Source organism: Onychostoma macrolepis, chromosome 02 (assembly GCF_012432095.1).
Source record: "Onychostoma macrolepis isolate SWU-2019 chromosome 02, ASM1243209v1, whole genome shotgun sequence".
NCBI lineage: Eukaryota > Metazoa > Chordata > Actinopteri > Cypriniformes > Cyprinidae > Onychostoma > Onychostoma macrolepis.
In genome coordinates, this window is record NC_081156.1 from 20831997 (window position 1) to 20854957 (window position 22961).

The window sequence follows — 22961 nt, forward strand, 5'->3', positions numbered from 1 at the left end:
ATGTCCATAACAGACACACTTATTTAAATAAAATACATAACACAGTAAGAATGTCTTGTTAAAAGGTAAAGGGTCAATGCCTCTGAATATGAACACCTCTTGACATTCATGAGTACCAGATTTATTTCTCATCTGTGCATCAAGCACATCTTAGGCCACAGGTATACAAATGCCATCAACTAATGTGATGGAATATTCAGTAAAATGAAGTAATTTATTGGCATTCACAAAGATGATGTAACTGTACTTAACCTTTGGTTAATGCTTCCTGTGCATATCAGTGATTTAATAAGGCAACAAAGATCCAAAACATTTCAGAATCATGCTAAAAAAGAAAGTCCCAAAAACTAAAATATTCACATGCAACATGCGTTACTGTATTCATCAACACGCAATATATTTAGAACATTTTGTTTTACTGGCATTTAAAGCCTCTGAAAATGATGTTTTCAAACATCGTTTATAAACACTGCTTATGAACAATGATTTTTGTAGTCTTTAACAATACACAAGTGTTCACAAATCAGAATGATTTACCTTATTGTTGCATGAATGTGTTTTCTTTAACATGTGAAAATGATGACAATAAATGTCACTTATTGCAAATAAAGTTGGTTGATTTTCATCCAGTGGATTTCTTCATATCTTTTGCACAGTGCAAATTTAAAGACAGAAAAACAAAGGAGAAAGCTGAAAGCAGAATGTGACGAAATATTTAAACACGTAGAAAAAACATGACAGATTCAATATCGATACTTACATACTAACATTTAGCATGTCATTAATAGTTACAAAAATTCCCAGGCATCAAAGTTTCATTCATTGTATTTTCTACTTTTTCAAGTCAGAAGACACAGTGTAAATACACGTCATGTGCGTCAAAAAACTGATGTAAAAACAATTACGATAGCTGCTGTATTTGTGTGTAATCAGTGTGAAAGTGGCATTTCCAAACCACTTTCTTAAATTCATTGTACTGTGAGGTTATATACATTCAACTGTACAGTAAACATACATTAAATAAGAGTACAATTACACTTTTCATTGACCCTCATTGGTTAAAATCAGTCCAAACCTCATACTGAGAAGGGGTCTAATACTTTCATTTCCATGAAAAACTGCCCAGTGTGGAGACCACCAGAATAAAAGTGACCAAGCCACAGGTGAAGCAAACTAGTTGCCTACTTATTTTTGAAAATGAGATATTTTAGGTTGTTCGCAATGCCAAAGCTTGTTCAAGCTCCTGTCTTCGTTGTTGAATCTACATAAAAGGAATAAAACATACATTTGTGAATGAAAAGAGCATGTGAAATGACCACACATCTTTGCCGAATAGAAGTACGCATTTCTTTCAAATAATTCTTAATGACCCCAAACATTTGTCGCTAACATGATTCATTTGCATGTAGCCCTCACCTTGCAATAGAAGTAGCGGCTGACAGCTTCCTGAGACCAGGGCTGGTTATAAAACTCAGCTCTTCTCTCTTCCTCTGGATTTCCAACTGTATCTGTCATCAGCTAGAACCACAAAATCCAGCCCAGTTCAAAACATCCCTCTATTAGCAGTTACATCCTTTCAACCACTAGGTAGAGACACTGTTTCGAAAATAATTAAACTTTATTTTGGCTTACATCAAGGGTGCAAAATGTTTTGATATTTGATATAATAATATTGTATACGACTATGATTTTGAGCGGTACACAGTTTACATTCACCTTAAGGTCCCGGTTCTGGGAGCAGATCCAGTCCTGGATGTAGCCCTTGGGGTCTCTGGAGAAGCTGAGCATGAAATCTCTTTGAATCTTCAGTTGGTTGATGGACTCAATAGTTTCATGGATCTAAAAAATAAAAAGTGAAAATGTGACTGTTAAGAGAACTGTAAATGTACGATCAGAACATAACAGTTATGAATAAAAGGTGGCTTTCATATTTCAATGATAAAGCTCTTTCTGACCTTGTTGTCCAGGGATGCAATCTCTTGCTGATTGGCGGTGGACAGCAGGAAACCATTCATCTGACTCTTCAGAGGATCATCAACTTCAACATCAATGTCATAGCAGGCTGTCTTCTTCTGGTCATTTGGATCCACACTGAAAAAATTACAATTGAAAAAGGCATTTTAACGTACAATTCACCTGAAAATAAAAATTCTGTCATTAGTTGCTCACCCTTGTGCCATTGTAAAGCTATATGCTGTTGTTTTTTTCAGTGTAAAACACAATAATGCATGGCAACCTATAAAGCTTTTTGGAGCATCATGCTATGAAGAATTTGTGCAGTATGTGTACATACAGGACTGGAATATAATGAGGGTGAAGTTACATTTTCAAGCAAAGTGTATCCCTTTAAATCCTTAAATGTACATTTGTGTCACAGGACTTAAAACTGCTATAGAGTACATGATTGTAAGTTTGAGGAAACAATAAATGGAAATACATTCTAAATTTATGACCAATTACCTGATAACATGATTGATCACAATAGGATCAGGCGGGAGCAGCAGATTGGTTAGTCGCTGGGGGATCTCACAAAACTTCAGACGAGGACAGTCAAAGATCTGGAAGAAATTTAAAAAAAAAGCTTTTGCTATCAGGCAAAATATTAACACCAAAATGGAGAAAGTGTTTTACGGTATGGTAGTACCTGCTGAAAATATTTATCACAGTTGATGTACTCCTTTTCATGAGAATCCTGCAGCTTGTTGGTCTTGACGTACTGCCATAAAGCCTGGATGATGCAGGAGCGGGTTTGAGTGTGGATGCCAAGGAGACGTGCAAGGCGAGGATCCAACTTAAACTGAGGAGGCTGAAATGCACAATGAATAAAAGAAATGAAATAAACACATTCAGAAATTTCTAACAGTACTGTTATAAAATATCCACATATTTAGTATATTACCACACTACAATTTACAGTCAGTGTACTCGAGTAGTTGATATAACATGTCCATGAACTTCATTCAGCAGCAAGAGTTTAGTTTAATATTTACCATTTAAAAGTTTGGGATCAGTAAGACTTAATACTTTTATTCAACAAGGATGCATTGAATTGACAGCAAGGATATTTATCATCTCAAAAAAGATCTCTCTTTTAAACTTTCTATTTTGTCAAATAATATTAAGCAGCACAGCTGTTTTAACATTGATAATAATAAGAAATGTTTCTTGAAAACCAAATCAGAATGATTGACACTGAAGACTGAAAAGTAACGGTTGCTGAAAATTCAGCTTTACCATCAGTAATAAATGACATTTTAAAATATATAAAATAGAAAGCATAGTTTAAAAAGGATTTTTTATTAAACTTTTGAACGGCAGTGTAACAATATAACAGTATCCAGTTGTAACTGTACATCTTAGCTTCTGTAAATAGTCACCATTTCTTTTACAATGTTTATCACCATTTTAATTCTGCATTTCTGCCTTCACTAATTTATTTAAATGCTTTTCTGGTTTGATGAATTAATGTTTATAATGTGACTACTCAATTTAATCTCACAAAAACAATGTATAATGAATATAAAAGAGCTGAAACGTTTCTAGATGGTTATCGCATGTTGTTTATCTAGATATTGCTGTGTCAAATTTTTCAAATTTCATGTCAACTACGCAATTGCAAATCTGTTTCATTGACTCTTTTTCTACATTTGAATATCCATTGTTTAAAAACAAACCATGCCTCTTCCCATCAGGATGTAGTTAGCAAGGTGAAAATTGCTGCAATTAAAAGAGCCGTTTACTCACTAGCTATAGCTACTTTGGTGAATAGAGAAGGGCAATCAAACTTTTAGAGATTAATGACTTGACTACAGCCTTTAATTACAGTGCTTTTCAAGATGGATAAGACAGTTAAGCTAAAGCTATCATTATATGCAGATGAATTTCTAATTGGCCTTTCTCAACGCATTTATTTGGTGCTACACATTTTGTACTTAATGCATTTTATTTAGCTCCCAACATTTCTTTAAATGTCTTAAAACTAAAACTTTATTTCTAGGTCTAAATTGGATTTTGAATCTCAGATTTTTAGTGTGACCTCAGACTTTTAGACCCCATAGTCGATTTTTCACATGGTTATCATTTAAAGAGTTTGACGTCATACCTATAAACCAGCTATGACATACAGTACAAACTCTCCATGGTAATCCATCAACCGTAATCTCTAATAATAATCCGGCACTCCTGCACGCACCTGGTAATCCAGCATAAGCAAGAGGGTACAGCGCACATTCACATCGCCAGGCCTCTTCACCTGGAAGCCATCTGTCTCCTGGGTCGTTCCAGTGCGGTGCCACTGTTAGGATGAAACACAAACTCAGCCTAAACAACAGACGTATAATATAAAACAGATGCATGAGAAGCATACAGCAATTTCAAATCTGATTTTTATATATTCAGAAGAAAATCTGAGCAGTGTTTGTTTGTATCGAAGGTGTTTGTCAGGGCATGCAGTTGCTAAGATGTTCTTAGTGGTTGCTTTTTAGCAGGTTGCTATGCATTTACTAGTTGGTTGCAAGACTATTATGGCTGACTTTCTAGCCTTCAAGCCTCTATGATATTCTGGTTCCTAGATATTGTTAGGTCTTTTATTTAATGTAAAAGTCCATTCACACAAAGATTGATAACTATAAAGATAACTATAACGATAACCATATTAGCGCCCACACCGATGCACAACAACATTCTGTTTATTGCAAGCGAGCACTGCAGTTTTGTCATATGCCACTTTAAATGCTTAAGCTCTTAAAAATGCTTAAGGGCCAGTTGCATAAACTGTTTAGACTAGTCTTAAAAAGTTAGTCATCTAATTTTTTTTTCTTCAAGACTGGTCATAACTTCAATTTCATTTCAGTTATGAAAGGGTAGATTGGTCTTATATGTATTAGAAAAGTAAGACTGATAACCCTTTGGCAACTGTTGGTCAAACTAGTTCTTAAAACACAGTCTTAACATGGTGGCTAAGTTTATGCAACTGGCTCCAGGATTTATTTTGATTATCTGTCAATGTTTTTTATCGTTTACGAGCTGAAAAAAAAAAAAAAAAAAAAAAATTAATATACAATAATATTGTTCCTCGGTGCCGTTTTCGCGATAACTGTGCTATTCTTTTACATTTAGAACATTTTTTTAAAACAAAATCTTTATCATTAAAGTTATTGTCTTGTTTGAAAAAGCCTAGAGTCTATTTTTGACAGATTTATTGTTCACAAGGCGAAAGACAAATTGTAATATTTATGATTACTGGTTTCATTGCCGTAGCCAGCTATGAGTTCACCGAGGTCCGGTCCTCTGTAAATTTCTCATGTTCAAAAATAAACTTTCTCTGAATTACTAATTTGCTGTTTAAAACTCCACATGAGTGTCTGCATGTATAATTCAGTTTAGACCGTTTGCAACAATGTTTAGTGTCCGTGGTATGAAAATGATCGCTGCGAGAAGCTTGCGGAGTGAACCAAGTGAACAAGGCTTGAAAGTTGTGAGTGACTGAGGGCGCAGACACAGCCTCTGAAGTGTTGCCAGATCCAGCTATTATAAGCATATTTGGACTTGTCTTTTCTACTTAATTTTACACTTTAGAAAGTTAATAAAGTGGGAAGTTGTATTTTATTTTATTTATAAGTTACAAAAGATTTGAACTAATTTTTTTTAATTTTTTTTTTGTTTTATTAGTTTACATAGCAATATCTGGCACTTAAACTGACAGTAATCAAAAAAGCCCACTTTCAGTAAGGAAAACGCAAAAAACATCACGATATTATCTGTCAGAAGCATTATCAACGCTAATAGAAATAGCAGCATTTAACACTAGAACAATAGATTACAGAATGAAATGAAATTTGCAAACACTAGCCATGAAAAAGTTCATGCTATTTCATACATTAAAAAACAACAACAAAAAAAACACTAGGTTTCTTTTTTCTATATTCTATCTACTCGTTTTCAACAACAAAAAAACCTTTTTATGTGTACTGCGTTAGGCTAACCAAGCCTTGTAACTTGCACCTACTGTGTTTTATTAGGAGACACACAACAGTTCTTCTGTGGCTTTATAGGTAATATTTTCAATCAACACAATTTAGCAAAATCAGACAATATTGTGTCTAATATATACCACAATTTTAACTTATTGAATTGTTGTAAATAAATATCACATTTGCAACTGGTCAGTGTTCAAAAAATGCTGGGAAATCACTTCATGTAGCCCTACAAGAGTGAGTGATTACTGATAAACTGTCTGAAAAAAAGAAAGTCACATTTTAGAAAAAAAAAAAACACCCACTGACTTTCAAAGCTGCTACATAGTAACGACTGTCTACTTCGAGGACCTTGATAGAAATGTAGTGGAGTGAAAACTATAACATTTGTCTGAAAGTCATAAGTAAAATACAGATACTCAAAAAGTGTACTTAAGTACAATATTCAAGTAAATGTACGTAGTTACTGTCTGCCTCTGGTTGCATGTTTCCCAGAACACAAAATAAGTTCAATTTAACCTGATCTTCAAATTCAAAAACTTAATGCATGCATTATTTTTGAGCTATTGAGAGAGAGTCAAAAATGACAACCCCCCCAAAAAAACAAAAAAATTTTTCATTAACTATGGACTGCTTATGCACTGTTTATGCACAGAGGAGACATTCAAGCATGAGAGTGAATAAAATGATTAGGCTCTTTATGCGATCTCACTTGCATTCTCCCTAAACCATCACGTTTCAGTGCAGTTTGAAAGAGACAACATAATGGCAATGACTCACAGCTCAACTCAATTAGCTTTGCTTGACATTGGAGGGTTTTTTCAATGCCGTCCTTCTCCACAGGTAAATCACTCTTTTTATCGCACGCCTCATCTGGTGTGTGTTGTGATGAAAACCCACAGTCACCAAGGACAATTTAAAGAGCTGCTGAATGAATAAACCCAAATGCGCTGCGTTCAGCCCGTTCCAATGGACCGGAGGGGCACAAGGGTCACTCCTTGAGAGCTGCAGACCACTTCTGTGTATCTGCCTTCCCAAGACCTCAATGTCCCTAACAAAGTGCATAAATATTAAGTGTGCGAGGCAGCTGGGAAGGTTCCCTTGTGTAATGTAAATGCCTGAGTGTGTCTGAATAGCACCTGTGCACAATGGTTCCTCCACTAAAATAGAGTAAAACGCACACTCTCTGAATACAAAGACTCTCAGTGTGCTGTAAAAGGTTTTATAAGTGTTTGTCTTCAGAAATGCGTTTCTTTTCTCCCGTTAATGCTGCCCAAAGCTCTGTGCTGGCTGCAGTGTCATCACTCCACAGTGTCATGGGCAACTTCCTTATGTAACACGTTGCTATGGAGACCACAAAGATATGTCTTACATGAAGTATGGTTAACTGAACTTTTCATTCTGACATTGACTTTTCTACTGCGTTCCAATCCAATCTGTCACACAGTAGAGGCCAAGAGATTCTTGTGGACATGTATTTGAATGTGACATAGTATCACCCTTTGTGACTGTCTTCAACCTTGTTTGAAATGCAAAGAGGACACTCGAGATTCTCTCATATTAATTGCTTCCAACTTTTGTAAAGAATGAATATCAGATATGCTTTAGCAATGCTTTTTATTTCCATATGTAGAGTGAGTTAATGCTTACCTCCACTAAGTGGTTGTCAGGGCCGTACAGATCCTTATCCAGCTCAATAACAAGGCTCTTAAAGAAAGAGGAAAACTTCCTCTTTTGTTTTCCAGGCTAAAGCACACAGGGAATAAAAGCTTAAAAAAAAGGGACTTGCAAATTGAATGAAGCCTAAACAAACATTAGCACTGACAATACTACCTTCGAAAAAATAAAAACGTTCCATTAGCTTAATTAAATTGTTCTATGCAATTAAATTAAGCCTTTTAAAGAAAAAAAAAAAAGTCATTTGGGTGGATTTGCTCTAGCTTGCGAACATAAATACGTTTTGTTACATTTGCTAGATGCAATGAAAAGGACTAAGTTGGATTCAGTAATTATTCATGCATGTATTAAATAAACTTCCATTAAACAAATGTTAACTGATTGCGCGCAGTGAAATGAAGTTGAGAAAAAAAATGGTCAGGAATTATTACATTTGCTCATATTAATGAACTAAACTGAACAAGGAGAAAAAAACATTTTTTGACTGACATTTAAAATATAACAACAGTCACGGCGAATTAATTCAATGCTGCATTATAGAACAGATGGTAAGATTATTAAGGCAAACTTACATCATCCAACAACTTGCCCTCTACACGCAGCTCCCAGGATGCAATGCTGCCCTCAGAGTCCTCTGCGTCGGGTTTGGCAGGGTTGAAAGTGTTTGAAATGTACAATCGTAGCTTTCGCTTTTGCTATAAGACAAAAGACAGTTTGAGCTGTACCTACATTTTTCATATTATTGCTGACTATGAGTTAAATCTCACTATAATTGTGTACTCTAACTGAAATCACATACCTTCATTGGTCTTTTGAGGGCTTCTTGTATATCCACCCTCTTCCTCATAATGGTTTGGTCAAGTTTGCGCTCAAAAGCCAGGAGGTCCATGTACGCCTGGGACTCTGGCACCAGTTCACGGATCTAATAAAAAAAGCATTGTTAACAAGCAGCTCTGCAATCAGGTCTAGTAACAATTCAGTGCATCATTCATGGAAGTTGTTTTCAAATCAGTTTGATGGAATTTTACACGTATAGTCTAAATATTTTGCCTGTAACTTTCTCATTCATTATCAATTTCGGTTATGACAAAGTCAATTTGTGGTGCTAAAAATTAGGTATATGATTTTCAACTGCTTTTGTTTTCAGGTCGCATAAAGCAGAGACTAACACAATATTAACAAACCTTATCATAAACTAATACATCAAAAAATATCATATTTATATTATACAAAAATATTGTTGTATTTATCATTTATGATACATTATAATCAGGGATTGAAATGAACTTTTTCACTCACCAGCCAATTTGGCAACTAAATTTTTAAAGTTACCGGCCATTCATAACTTCTACTAGCCAAAAAAACTAAAAAACTACTAGCAAATAATTTTGTGTCAGTACTAAGGGTGTGCGATATTGACAAAAAAAAAAAAAAAAATCTCAATATTTTCTGGGATTTTATCGATAAAGATAATTAGACTATAGTTTGCTGAGTGTATTGTGCTGATATCTCAAGGACTACCGTGGACAGCTGACTCCTATAGTTTTTGATATTCTTCATATTCTGTGTGGTCAGTTCACAGCAGTGATAGAAATTAATCTTTTCCAATAAGTTTAAATTGATTTGAACCTTTTATGGGCATTTTTACCTTTATAAAGCCATTTTTTTCTAAAAGTGTGCATAATCTTTTGAGTCAAATTCTTACATTTAATCAATCAATTATAATAAATGTTACTAAAATTAAATCAGTATCAAGAAGATTTATCCCTGCAGAAGTTTATGGCATTTAGATGTATTTTCACGTGTTAATGCAGCTTAGAAGGACATGGAATGCTTTAACCTGCAGTTACAAATGCATAAATATCAAAATGTAAAACATTAAAAATGTATCCTGGACCACAAAACCAGTCTTAAGTCGCTGGGGTATATTTGTAGCAATAGCCAAAAATACATTGTATGGGTCAAAATGATCCATTTTTATTTTATGCCAAAAATCATTAGGATATTAAGTAAAGATCATGTTCCATGAAGATATTTTGTAAATTTCTTACCGTAAATGTCAAAACTTAATTTTTGATTAGTAATAAGCATTTCTACGAACTTCATTTGGACAACTTTAAAGGCGATTTTCTCAATATTTTGATTTTTTTGCACCCGCAGATTCCAGATTTTCAAATAGCTGTATCTCGGCCAAATATTGTCAAACATACATCAATGGAAAGCTTATTTATTCAGCTTTCAGATGATATATAAATCTTAATTTCGAAAAATTGATACTTAAGACTGGTTTTGTGGTCCAGGGTCACAAAGTTTTGATATTTTAAACATGAAATGTTGAATACTGATATTTGAAATTATTTTAAAAATGAAAAGATACTTTGAATGTGAAATTAAAGCCGCCAATAGGTGGCAGCAAGTCACTGTTAATAAGTGAGCCATTGCGATTGAACCGAATCATTTAAACGATTGATTCATTCAGGAACGAAACACTGTCATGTTACTCAGAGACGCCAAACAGTGCTGTGGCTGTGTTTGGAATATTTTTTGTTGACGAAATAGAGCAAAAACAGCCAACATGGTGTCTAAAACGTAAGTCTCTTGATTGTTTATTGAACTGTTGTATAAAATCAATAATCACCTTTGTAACCATGCTGATTTTTTAAGAAAAAACGGCACTCTTCGTGTGATATTGATTAACTATATGAATGGATATAAATATATACATTTTCTGCCCCCTTATCTTGAATTATGTGATCATTCTTAATGCATAATAATAGACTGAATCATGCAGTGAAAGAACGCACTCTAAATGCGCATGCGCACTAGTTAGTCTAACCAGACTTCTTCACATAGTCGCCTATGCGTGCACTCTGTAGGTGTGTTTTGTTTGGTTTTTGCAATATACCAGATAATGTCATGATGTCTCACGAGTTTAGTATTTGCGCTAAACCTGCGCAGATTTGGCTTGCATGAACTTCCCTATGAAATTAACGAGTGAATATAACTTACGAAAAGTAACCCACCAAATTGGCTACTTATTTGACAGCGTTACCCGCCACAGCTGATTTTCACCCGCATTTGGCGGGTGTTCATTTCAAACCCTGATTATAATTAAGTTATTTATAATTCATTTTAGGTCACACTTTATTTTAAAGGTCGAATTCTCGCTATTAAAAAACCATTAACTACGACTTTTGCCCCAATAAACTCTTAATTGGGGCTTATTAATAGTATAGTAGCTTGGGTAGGATTATGGATGTAGAATATGGTCATGCAGAATATGTCCTTTATAAGTACTAATAAACAGCCAGTGTGTTATGAATAGGCATGCTAATGAACACCTTAATAGTGAGAATTGGTCCCTGTGCTAAAGTGTTATCCAATTTTATAAATCTAAATGATTAAAATCACTAAATTATTATAATTTATATTCATTATTCATAATTAATACTACCATTAACTGTGCAAGTCCAACAATATGCAAATTATAAACATAAGGATGTCATTTCAAAATTTTGGTTTTAAATTTTTTTTTAAAATTAAATTATTTTCAGTTGTTTGGATAGATGAAAATCCACTTCCTAAAAATTCCACTTCCACATTGTTGTTGTCACAAATCATTTTCATCCTCAATGTAAATGAACCCATATTTAATGTTATCTGTTTTGCCTTATGATGACAATATGAAAGTTAAAACTCCATTAGCATTATGAATAGAGTAATTATTCATATTCTGACAATTAAAGATATACTTTGTTGCAATATGGGCCTAGAATATTGGTAAATGTAGACATATACCAATATTCTTGGCCCATTCTGCAATCAAATTAAGTCAATTAGTCTTTGCGAACTGACTTGAATATGAAACCATTACCAGACTTCATCAGGAGTTTGTACCACTTTACTAAGTCAATGACTGTATTACATTCTGATTCTCGTTTGTGACTTGTTACTGAAACAAATCATGTATGTCCTTGCATGATTCACAGCAAAATTGTAACCTGACGCTCTCCTGATTTTCACAGCGTTGCATCATTCTCTCCTTCCCATGTGACCTCCAGCATTTTACAAACCTCATCATAATGAATTAAGACTTTTTGGTTTGCCTGTTAAAAAATCCAATTAAGACTTTGGGAGGATTAGCCATTTCAAGAACCAACAACCCTTCCAGTTCCTGCTATTGTGGCGTATTACTGTGTCACATTTTACCAAATCAGTCATGTGCCTGCACTCATCCCACATCTCCATGTAATAACACACCATCACAATTCCTTTCCCACCGACAGAAAAAACAAATACACAACAGCAGTCTTCGTTACAAATTGGACCCCTCTTACCCATCCCTCGCACTTTTTTGTCCCCAGAAACAAGAGAAACCAGCACAATTACCTATACCGTGTGATCACTCTTGACTTGGCACTGGAAATTAAGGCACGAATAAACAAACAAACAGACAAACAAACAGATAAAAGCCATAGTAATGGACCTCACCCTCTGAGGGAGAATCTTGTCTGCCATTTTTCTTCTCTTGGCACTACGGATGGGGGAAAACAGAGAGAAAGAAAGAAAGAAAGAAAGAAAGAGAGAGAGGGAAAGCATGTTACTATGGTGACTGATAGCAGAGTCCACAGGCCATCTGCTGAATAACTGGGACCCATCCAGACGTTTTTCCAGCTGTGTGTGTTTGTGTATTTGTGTGTGTGATCACAGAGAGAGGGTATAAAAGCGAGAAAAGGACAAAAAGAGGTTGAAAATAACACTTAATCATGATGCATAAATATTAATGTTTGCACATTTTATGGGTGCGTGTATAGTAGAGTTGCCTTGTTGTTTTAACATCTGGCTGTCTCAGTTATTGTAAAGGGCTGTTCACACAGCAATCAAACAGCAAGCCTTTGTTAACACATTGCAAAAATATTTGTAATTTTTTATAGAAGAGGACAGTAAAAATGCTACAGTAAAAACCTGTTAACTGTAAGTTATATTACCATACACCGTGACAAAGTGTAAATGGCTTAACATGGAATGATATATAATTTTACTTTAAAAGACTGTCAAGTTTTAGATTACAATATAATTTACAGTAAAAAAAACAAACAGTAAGAGGACATTCCCAGAGGTTCCCGCATGTGTGACATCAAGTTTTATTGAATTTTGTTTCTTCGTCTTCTTTTATTATCCAAACATAATTATTATTTTTTTTTACAGTGTAGAAAACTGAAAACCAGTGCAAGAACATATTCTGTTTGTGCAGTCCATAACATTTGTGACAATCAGTTCTCGGTGGTCCAAATGTCTGAAAATACTGACTTTAAAATGTCATTCTCAGCATCAATTTGGACCACAACAAACAAGTTGCATCCAACTGCTGTTTTCAGAAAGACATTCCTAACTCGTTTATCTTCTATCCCCAAACATGCTGCATGTAATTCGCTAGTGCAGAAATATTTTTCCACTGAAACATGCCACACTCCTATGGACACCGAGAGCTCCTCAGGTCCAGAGCCGAAGAGCACATGACCCCGTCGGAGCAGGAAATGTCTGTCCACATTCACATCCACACCCCCTCTGGAGTATAAACTTTCTCATGGTCCGACTCGTCCACCCTAAGCCACACTGCTCCTCCGGGAGAGGCTGAGTAGCAGAGACTGAGATGTGGTGGGGGTGTGAGGGTGAATGCCTCGACACTCGTCACGTATTCTTCATCTAAAATTAATCATTAATGCATTCAGGTGAATAAAATGAGCATTTACTGAACATATAGGTGAACTATAAGAGAGAAAACATTGTGAATTAACACAAACGGCATGACAGAAAGGTCATGCAGCCCACACACAGCTAACTGACCGCAACTGCATATTCTATTTCACATGCATTCATTCTCAGGTCATGGCGACTGTTGTGTTCATTTAGTGAATGTCATTTTCTTATTGGTTTTGACTTATCTGTGACCTTAAGTGCATACATGCATTTGGGGAAATATGCTTCAGTCAAGTTTGAAGCTGCAAACGGGAACAAACCAATCAGGCAGGGTCCATCACAAACCGTCAAACTAACATGCAGCAGAATAAACGGCCTACTTGAAGGATCCAACTGAAGGATCTGATTGGGCGTCTCTCATGTCCATCTGTCTTGCCGATATCTCATTTGCTGCTGGAAATCCAAGTGGTTTCCTATAGGTTGATTTGGGGTACCTCTAGTTAGTTACTTAAACAGAACTTTTCAGTAACAGCCGATACTGTACACATATAGACGTTTTTCCTGAAGGCAGAAGTCACGTCTGACTCTTAACCCTTAAGGATGCTTTGCATTTCCGGTCTCCAGTGTTTCTAATCAAATTAGCGTATATTCCGAGCTGTTAATCTAATGTTAATCCTATTAAAATGTTTTAAAACAGCACATGGCTCCACACAGTGCCATCACTTTACAGAGTCACAATGACCGTCATTTGTCAGTGCCTCACTCCTCAAAGTTTAATGAGTATGTAGATGACACGAAGCTGCCGACGTTAGCTACATTAAAAACAGATGGGCGCTATTTGAATGGGTTCCTATGGAGACTGGAACAGAAGAGCATCCAATAGGAAGTTACAATTTGTAATGGCAGCGCTCTTCGTTTACTCAGGAAAAGGTCTATAAGTATATATAGGCAATATCTGCAAATATACACTAACCTTCAAAGGTTTGGGGGCAGTAACATTTAAAAAATATTTTTAAGAAATAAAATAATTTTTATTCAGCAAGGATGCAAAAGTCACTGAAAGGACATTTATAATGTTAAAAAAAAGATTTCTATTTTAAGTAAATGCTGTTCTTTTACATTTACATTTAATCATTTAGCAGTTTATCAAAGAATCCTGAAAGATGTATCATAGTTTCTACAAAAATAGTAAGCAGGCTAACTGTTTTCACCACCAATAATAATAATAGGAAGTGTTTTTTTTTTTTTTTACATCATATTAGATTGATTTCTGAAGAATCATGTGAAACTGAAGACTGGCTGCTGAAAATTCAGCTTTGCATCACAGGAAATTACACTTTAATATATATATATTTAAATAGAAAACATTTTAAATTGCAATAATATTTTATTATATTACTGTATTTTGATCAAATAAATGCAGCCTACATTTACATTTGATTCCTAAACTTTTAATAATTTATTTTGAAATTTATGCAGACATAACAGTATAGATTAGATACATGTTTAGATTTAATAGGGGCCATTTATTGGTCATTTGCCATGACAAAATAATTATCGGCTTATTTGCATCAGGCAAAATGTTGATACCTGTGCATTAAGCAGTATTGCAAGATGAGGAAATTCTGTCCAAGAATGTACTGAGATAAGTGTCTTGTATTTTGATAAACCAGGTCTAACATTTGTTAAACAATTAGATTTGTTTTGTAGCATGGTCTGTTGAATTCAGTAAGATGCCCCTCAGTAATTACAAATGACACTCTTACATGCATATATACAGTTGAAATTCAAATGCAAGGACAAATACAGTACTGCGACAAGACAGATGAAAACCTGAGAAAACTAACAGCAAATTCCAAACATCACTTTCACGCCCTTGGAAAGGGAATGCTATTAGCAGGGTTGTTTCAAATGAAAATGAGCAATGGAATCCCTTCGTGAAGGTCCTTTCCGCAAGGCTGTTGGCAAAGTTTAGAGGTGATCGTGACTAAGTACACAATTTTGCCATTTGTGATCACATGACCCTGTATGTAAAATCTTTTGGAAACAAATGCCACACAGACAGCAATGCGAATCAAAGAGACTCAATATCTGACACTAGGTCTTAGCAGCTACATCAATAGCTAGAAACAAGAGTTTTGAAGTCCAGTGACAAATTTACAAGTACAGGCTGTAGCAAAATGGGCACATACAGTAAGAGACAGTAATGCCCTGCAGAGATTCAGCGTCCTCACTTTAAGTCTTCTACACTTCTGAGTAGGAAGGGGACTGTGATACTCTACTGCAAAAGGCAATAGCAGTAAGTGCATTACTTATAACAGTTTCTCTATTAATATTCACCAAGAAGTATTTTGGCATTTAATAGCGATCAAAATGTTGCTGTCTAAAGATAGAGCACCTGCACCAGCCAAACATAAGATAGTTCAGTCACTAGAGAGCGCTATACTTGGCAAGAGCTTGCTGGCAAGTTATAGGAGGAGCAAAATGAAGACCATAAAATCTTAATAAAACTTCATACAGTCATATGAAGTACCTCAAAATCAAAATACCCAGATTTCTCTCAAGACACAGTAGGTTCAGGGAACACATATCTATTATGTATCATCTATTGTGTGCACTGATTAAAAATCAACAGAGTAAGTGAGAGGTCAGAGAACAGTTTAAGTGGCACTCACTTTCTGGGACGGTTCTGGACGGGGGGAGGTTGCACTGGCTGGGTTGGGGCAGGACGTTTTCGGTTGGGGTCTAGGGCTGGGTTAGGCATCCCTGGCCGAATTGGCGGTGTTCCTCCATATGGAGGTCCAGGAGGCCCCATGGGAGCGCCTTGATGGGGCATCCGTGCCCCTGAGGTCATCCCTGGACGCTGTGGAGATGAGAAAAATGTAGACTAAAGGTCAGATAGCCACACATTTCTTAGTTGAACTCCTTTGACGTGTTATAAGATGTTATCTGTCTGACACACAATACATATGAAGACACATATGCATATATTCATATGTGTATACTCATCAAACTTTTAGCTTTTAAATCAATTACAGCAAGCTGACATAATGCACAAAGACTCTTTAGAGCTAAGGCGCTGTTATGAGCTCCTCCTCCAGTATCTGAAGCAGAATTAGGCCAGGGCCTCTCGCACCTGTGCCTGTCACTTCAGAAGCGACAGCTGCTCGCCCTCTACCGAAACACAGAGGTGCTGGGTAAGTCAGCCTAATGCAGTCTAAATGACAATGCAAACTGTGATGTCAAATAACGTCTCATTTCATCTAGTCCACATGCATTGTGCTTTCTGGAATTAGAAATGTGTTTTTTGGGATTTTCTTCATTTTTCCAATATAAATCTGGACTGATTTGTATTGTGAAACCGCTATATGAATAGCTCTGGAATTGATTTTTTAATTGAACACCGCAATCACAATAATGTAACTTTTTACAATAAGATTCCATTCGTTAACAGTAGTTAATGCAAAAGTTAGCAATGCAGTAGAGCATTTATTATTCTAATACATTGACATACACAAATACGTTCACATTTTTGCACAAATTTATATAAGTTATATTCAATAATAGAATTTCATTTAATTTAATTCAAATATTAATTAACAAAAATAATATTATTTTCATAAATTAACATTTATATAAATGTGAATGTGAAATGTGCTACGTATAACGAAATGATATAGCAAACAGTAGTTAATGCAATAGCAAAAATGAAATAAAAATAAATGTTGTAAAAGTGTATAAGTTATTGTTAATTTATACATACACAAATAGATTAACATTTTTGCATACATTTGTATACATTACATTTAATTTATTTATAAAAAATATATTAAATATATTTCTAAATTAACATTAATATAGATTAATAAATGCAGTTAAAAATGTTGTTCATTGTTAGTTAACATCTAAAGCATTAATTAATGTTAAAAAAGATTTAATGACACTGTAAAGTGTTACTCGATTGAAGAGCAATATTATCTTTGAGTTTTTGTCCTGTTATTATTTCTCAATGCAGTTTGTGTGCTGTAGAGGAGAGCTGAGGTCTGTTGTTCATGACTCATAATGGCAGAGTCACAAAGTCCCTGTGACTCTCTGGATGTGCACCAAAGTTGTGGAAACATCCAGAATGTGAGCCAACGTCCCCAGCTCCAGTCCTCCCTACAGTGCGGGTACAGTACATCTCTGCCAGAGATGCTCCCGTATGGTGCTGTGACCCTCACGACCCGATCATCGCTTCCCAAAGTAGGCCAAGCTCCAGAGGTGTCCAGGCCCAGTCCAATCTCAAAACATCTGAGTGAAGAGGCAGTGGGCTGTGAACATGTGGACACAGCGGGAACGGGAGCAGGTCTCTGCATGCCTCTGCCAATCCCTGGCTCTCAAGGTCGCAATGGAGGTGTTCAGGGCACAGGAGGAGGCCACAGCGCTGGACTAGCACACAGGATAAGTCTCTCAACACTTTCTCAATACTGCTGTGCCATATACCACATATCTGTTCAGAGATACCAATACCACAAATATTTTTGTAGATACTAATATTATTGTTCTCAGATCAATCGCAACGTAAATCTTTATTAATGGAGAAAAAAAAAAAAAATCAATGGGTTTGAGATTTTTAACCTTTACCATACAGCTTAAGGCCAACTTTGCAAGTTTGTAGTACAACCTGTTAAATAATGAGGTTAAAATGGTTATAAAAGAAAACGTAAAAAAAATCTAAATAATTGTACAAGGTCTGTTAGCAATCATAGGACGAGTGATCTCTCTTCTATAAACCATGGAGAAGTTTGTGATCACCAGCAGTAACCACTCATGAAGAGTCTGCATTCAACCCCAATCCATCAGTTTATGAAATATCTATACTTCCATATTCATGAATAGCATTTTCTGGATTATTATTTCCACAGAATCAGTGCTTAGTTAAATAATACATGGCAAAAGCGAAGCTAATAGAGGGTTAGGATGTCTTAAAAGGTTGTGTTTTAGCAAAGAAGCCTCTAGAAACAATACCTTTCATTTGGTCTGATATCAAATAGTATTAGAAATCAGCCTCAAAATAGTTGCACAACAACCAAAAGTTCTCAAAAGTCTTCTTTCTCCCACATTTTTATGCAGTAAACACCCTGAAACACATACAATCAAGTTTGCTTCCACTACATGTTCACAACTAAATACCACAGCAGGATTTTTATGTGTGATCTACCCTTAGGGTGCTCCTGATACACACCCTCCTCTGCCTGCACACACACACACACCAAGAGAGCATCCTCTGTTACATACTAGTACTCGTCCCTCAAAATACAAGTATCTCTCATACTTCCAGTACCAGAGTTTCTCTTTCCTTATCCTCCTCCATATGTTAAAGACAATAACCTTTCACTCTTTCTCCTACACTCGGTCCTCCATGGCTGTTCATGTTTTTTAAAAACCAATCTACAAAGAAATGAACGGATAAGAGCCGCTGCATCTTAGTTCTCCCGTGAGCAGAGCCACTGACACGCTTCCACATGCACAAACACGCTCGCTCTCTCACTCACCACTCCATGGACGAGAAACTCAAACAGTTTACTCTTGGTGGCTTTACGAGCTCCTCCGGCAGAATCCTCCATGTCTATGTATAAAACCCCCAGTCTCTCTTTTGTTCCCTCAATTCCTGGGTACCTCTGCCTCTGTGCGCTTCCCTCACTTTCCCTCTCCTCCAAAAGAGAGTGCTCCCTCCCTCCTTCTCCGCACTCTGACGTTCCCTTTCTCCACTCTCTCTCTTTTTAAAGCGTGTCAGTGTGTGGCCAGAGTCGAGTCTCTCTCTCTCTCTCTCTGTTTAAGTGTAGCTTCCCTCACAGGCTCTGGGTTGGGAAGGATGGGGGTCTGTGAAGGGGGCTGTCGCTGGACCACCGATGTGTATTGGAATGCCGCTGAAAGCAGGAACATGGCAATCAGGACTAACAAAACACAGACATGGTGCTGTTCCAATAGGTGGTTATGTGGTGGTAAATTATCCTTTTGCTCTCACAGCTGGTTATTAAGTCTGAGGATTATATCAGGGTAAAGTCTGAATGACTAAAACTGGGGAAACTATAAAGGAATGTTTCTATCGGCAGGATTCTGAAGAATTGTCTGTGAACCGCCATAATGGGTCCATTCAGATTATGCCTCAGAGTTTGTCAGTAATCAAGCAAATAAATGTATAGTTCACCTAAAAATGAAAAATCTGTCATCTTTTACCCACCCTCGTGTCATTCCAAATCTGACTTGCTTTCTTCAGTGCAACACAAAAGATGATATTTTGAAGAATTTGAGATCCAAACAACATTGGACCCATTCATTTTCATTGCATTGACAAAAATAAACAAACAAACACATAAATAAATAAATACTGAGATACTAAGGGTGCGTAAATGATGAGCATTTTCATTACTGAATAAACTATCACTTAATGAATGCACATTTTTGGACTTTCAGAGGTAGGTGGATGTAAACAAGCTGTTAAATCTTTCAGTTGATCCAAACATTAATAGGATGAGATATTATTGCATGACTACAATGTTTGGCAACTTACATATCTATTTTTTTTTCCCCCTGAAAGATTGGTTCAAAATTTGTGGGTTCGAGGACAAGCTGTTGGGAAAAAAGTTGGTAAATTACTCGTTAAAATACAATATTAAAAATCTCCACTATTAAAAAAATATGTATTTTAATAAAAATAAAAATAGTAAATAATCATTTTTAAAAAAAGGAAATAAAAATACAACTGGCAAAAAAGAAGAGATAAATATCAAAAATGTGTACATTGTTAATTTTCAATAATTATAATTTGTAAATTTACATAAGCAGCATTGTACTGATTTACAAAATATTTAATGTTGATTGAATCAACTAAGCACAATTAAAAAAATATATATAAATAAATAAAGGTGGAAAAATCTCTTCCAATAGTAGAAGACCCCCTTTAAGGACCCCCATAAAGACTAATACTGGAGGGTGGCAATGTCCCATTCAATCAGAGTGAAGGGGGTGCTGGAGGGGAGGCAAACAGAGGTTTTGGGAAGACATGAGCTTGATTATCCATGTGCACATGCAGAAAAGGTGCTTCAAAGCTCAATAATCTTTTATTAATTAACTTTACATTTTTTATTTTTTGCTGTTAGATGCATGTTTTCTAGTTCAGCACATTATAAGATCTCTTTACGAGAAAAGCAGACTGACTAGCCTAGTATTTGTGGTAAAGGAGTAAATGTGATGTGGTATTGCTGAATGGATAGGCCTCCTCTGGAATTACAAACTTCAGTATTGCAAACAACACTGTCTGGAAGCACATAAGTTAGGCACAATGCAGAGCAGATGTTGAGCTCAATGAGGATGTTCATCATGTAAGTTGTAAGATGTACATCAGTAAAAAAAGCAGCTGGAAGAAGTTCTGAGACAGACTATTGTTGGTTATAACCAGACATGGTATTTCTAAGCTGTACAAAACTGTGTAGTCATATGGAAGCAAAAAAGATGAAGCATTCCTCACAAATAACAATTGAATGACAGGAGTAATATTTCAATTGACAGTTGTCAATCAAGCGCGCAGGATTGTTTATAGTCTAATAATACTGTCAATTAGTAGCAATGCATGAAAACAGCAAAATTACAATAGTATACACGTCTGAATAAGACTCTCGCGCCAAGCAGAAACGCTTTGAAATAACAAATGCTGAAAACGCATTTGCCGTGTAGACTGAAGCGGATAATGACTCGATGCGATGGCGTTGCATTCCTACCTTTCGTTCCATTGCTGCAAGTTTGATGCCCTCAGTTCAGCTGAAGAGGAGAAACCCCTGAAACGCACGCGGTGGATGTCCGGCAACTTCTTCGTGGTTCCAGACAGGTCTTCGGCTACTCCCCCCTCCCCTGGGAATGAGCGCTGGATGGAGGGATGCTGGCGAGGAAGGCCCGTGTCTGTGATTTCAGTCGGGATCTGGCGGCAGCGAGTGCGGCAGACTCAGCGGCGCAGGCGCGGGGATCGTCAGACACAAGCGATTCAATGAAGGATTTAGGGGATGTCGTCAAACTACAGAAAATGGAAGCAATCTGTGCATTGCTGTAAAACGCACTTCGTCATATTAACAATAAGGGACATTTTCGCTACTGGCCGCGATAATTAAAATGTACACTGCAATAAAGGATACATTTTCCTAACTACAAGGGTTTTAGTGAATTTCAAATGTGAAACGATTCTTACTCAGCTTACAGCTTACTGAGCATTCATGTACATATATTTAATATTTACACACAGTTACATTCCCCCACACACATATACGCATATTTAGTGGACCCAAAAGCTATTTGGATATCTAAAACCCACATGATAAATAATGTATGGATGTCTGTAACAAATTATGTAACAAAACGTCATACCAAGTGGCATTCATTTCACAAATAGACAAAGTTTCAAGATAAAACAAAAGATATAACCCCGGTTTCACAGACAAGGCTTAAGGCTAGTCCTAGCCTAAAATGCATGTTTTAGAAAATATCTTGCTCTGACATATCTTAAAATATCAGTGACACTGTTCTGTCTCAAGATGCACACCTGTAATGTTTTCTTCTAAGGCATGTTTATAAAAGCTGCTTAAATGTCTTAATTTAACTAAGGCCTAGTTCTGGCTTAAGTTAAGCCCGTCTGTGAAACCGGGCCATAGTGTCTGAAATTAAGACAAAAGCTTATTTTGACACTTTCCGGATTTTGCTTTCTCAACATTTTCTTTTCAAACTTGTCACATATCCATGTTAAAGCAATGAACTACACCTTTACTTATTTTTCTATGACACCAATGTGAACTTGAAGGTGTTCCATCCGACTCAAGGAAGCAACAACAAAAAGGGTCTGAAGTCCAAAAGAACGCTATACTGCTGTATAACCAAAACTTACAACCCGAATTACAGAAATGTTGGGACGTTTTTTAAATTTGAATAAAATGAAAACTAAAAGACTTTCAAATCAAGTGTGACAATATTTTATTCACAATAGAACAGAGAACCTAAATGTTCAAACTGAGAAATTTTTACACTTATCCACTAAATGAGCTCATTTCAAATTTGATGCCTGCTACAGGTCTCTAAAAAGTTGGCACGAGGGCAACAAAGGGCTGAAAAAGCAAGACATTTTGAAAAGATTCAGCTGGGAGAACATCTAGCAACTAATTAAGTTAAAGGGATACTCCAACCCAAAATGAAAATTGTGTCATTAATCACTTACCCCCATGTCGTTCCAAACCCGTAAAAGCTTCATTAGTCTTCGGAACACAATTTAAGATATTTTAGATGAAAACCGGGAGGCTTGTGACTGTCCCACTGACTGCATAGTAAATTGCACTGTCAAGGTCCATTAAAGTATGAAAAACGTAGTTGATATATTAGCAGAGCACGACGCAAGCACGCCTCAGATGACACATGACAAACACCATGACCTACTCACGATGAGGCCAGCGTACACCGTGCTCTGCTAGTGAACTCATGAAGGCGCTTGCAGGAAGTGTCACGGAGGAGCAGAAAAAGTTGAATAAAGTCAATATTTTGTGTGCTGAAAAGTGCAAAGCATGAAAAGTGTTCTCGTCGCATCATAAAATT

General features: G+C 36.2%; 1 protein-coding gene across 3 annotated transcripts; it reads right to left on the reverse strand.

The window, feature by feature from the left end:
• Window positions 1–12: 12 nt before the first annotated feature.
• Window positions 13–22648, reverse strand: smarcd3a (SWI/SNF related, matrix associated, actin dependent regulator of chromatin, subfamily d, member 3a). 3 transcript variants are annotated; one of them, XM_058755440.1, is made up of 16 exons: window positions 22591–22648; window positions 21113–21402; window positions 18887–19261; window positions 16028–16215; window positions 13733–13825; window positions 12144–12186; window positions 8452–8574; window positions 8225–8347; window positions 7626–7721; window positions 4193–4294; window positions 2645–2806; window positions 2461–2558; window positions 1956–2091; window positions 1717–1839; window positions 1417–1518; window positions 13–1261 (listed from the first exon to the last, which is right to left on the reverse strand). In XM_058755440.1, exons 3-16 carry the CDS (start codon window positions 18956–18958, stop codon window positions 1208–1210), a joined length of 1515 nt encoding a protein of 504 aa, XP_058611423.1. In that variant the 5' UTR covers window positions 18959–19261; window positions 21113–21402; window positions 22591–22648; the 3' UTR covers window positions 13–1207. The 3 variants fall into 3 exon arrangements, with proteins under 3 accessions (XP_058611423.1, XP_058611433.1, XP_058611444.1); XM_058755450.1 differs by lacking the exons at window positions 18887–19261; window positions 22591–22648 and having other exon boundaries at window positions 14–1261; window positions 21113–21575; XM_058755461.1 differs by lacking the exons at window positions 13733–13825; window positions 22591–22648 and having other exon boundaries at window positions 14–1261; window positions 21113–21574.
• Window positions 22649–22961: the final 313 nt, after the last annotated feature.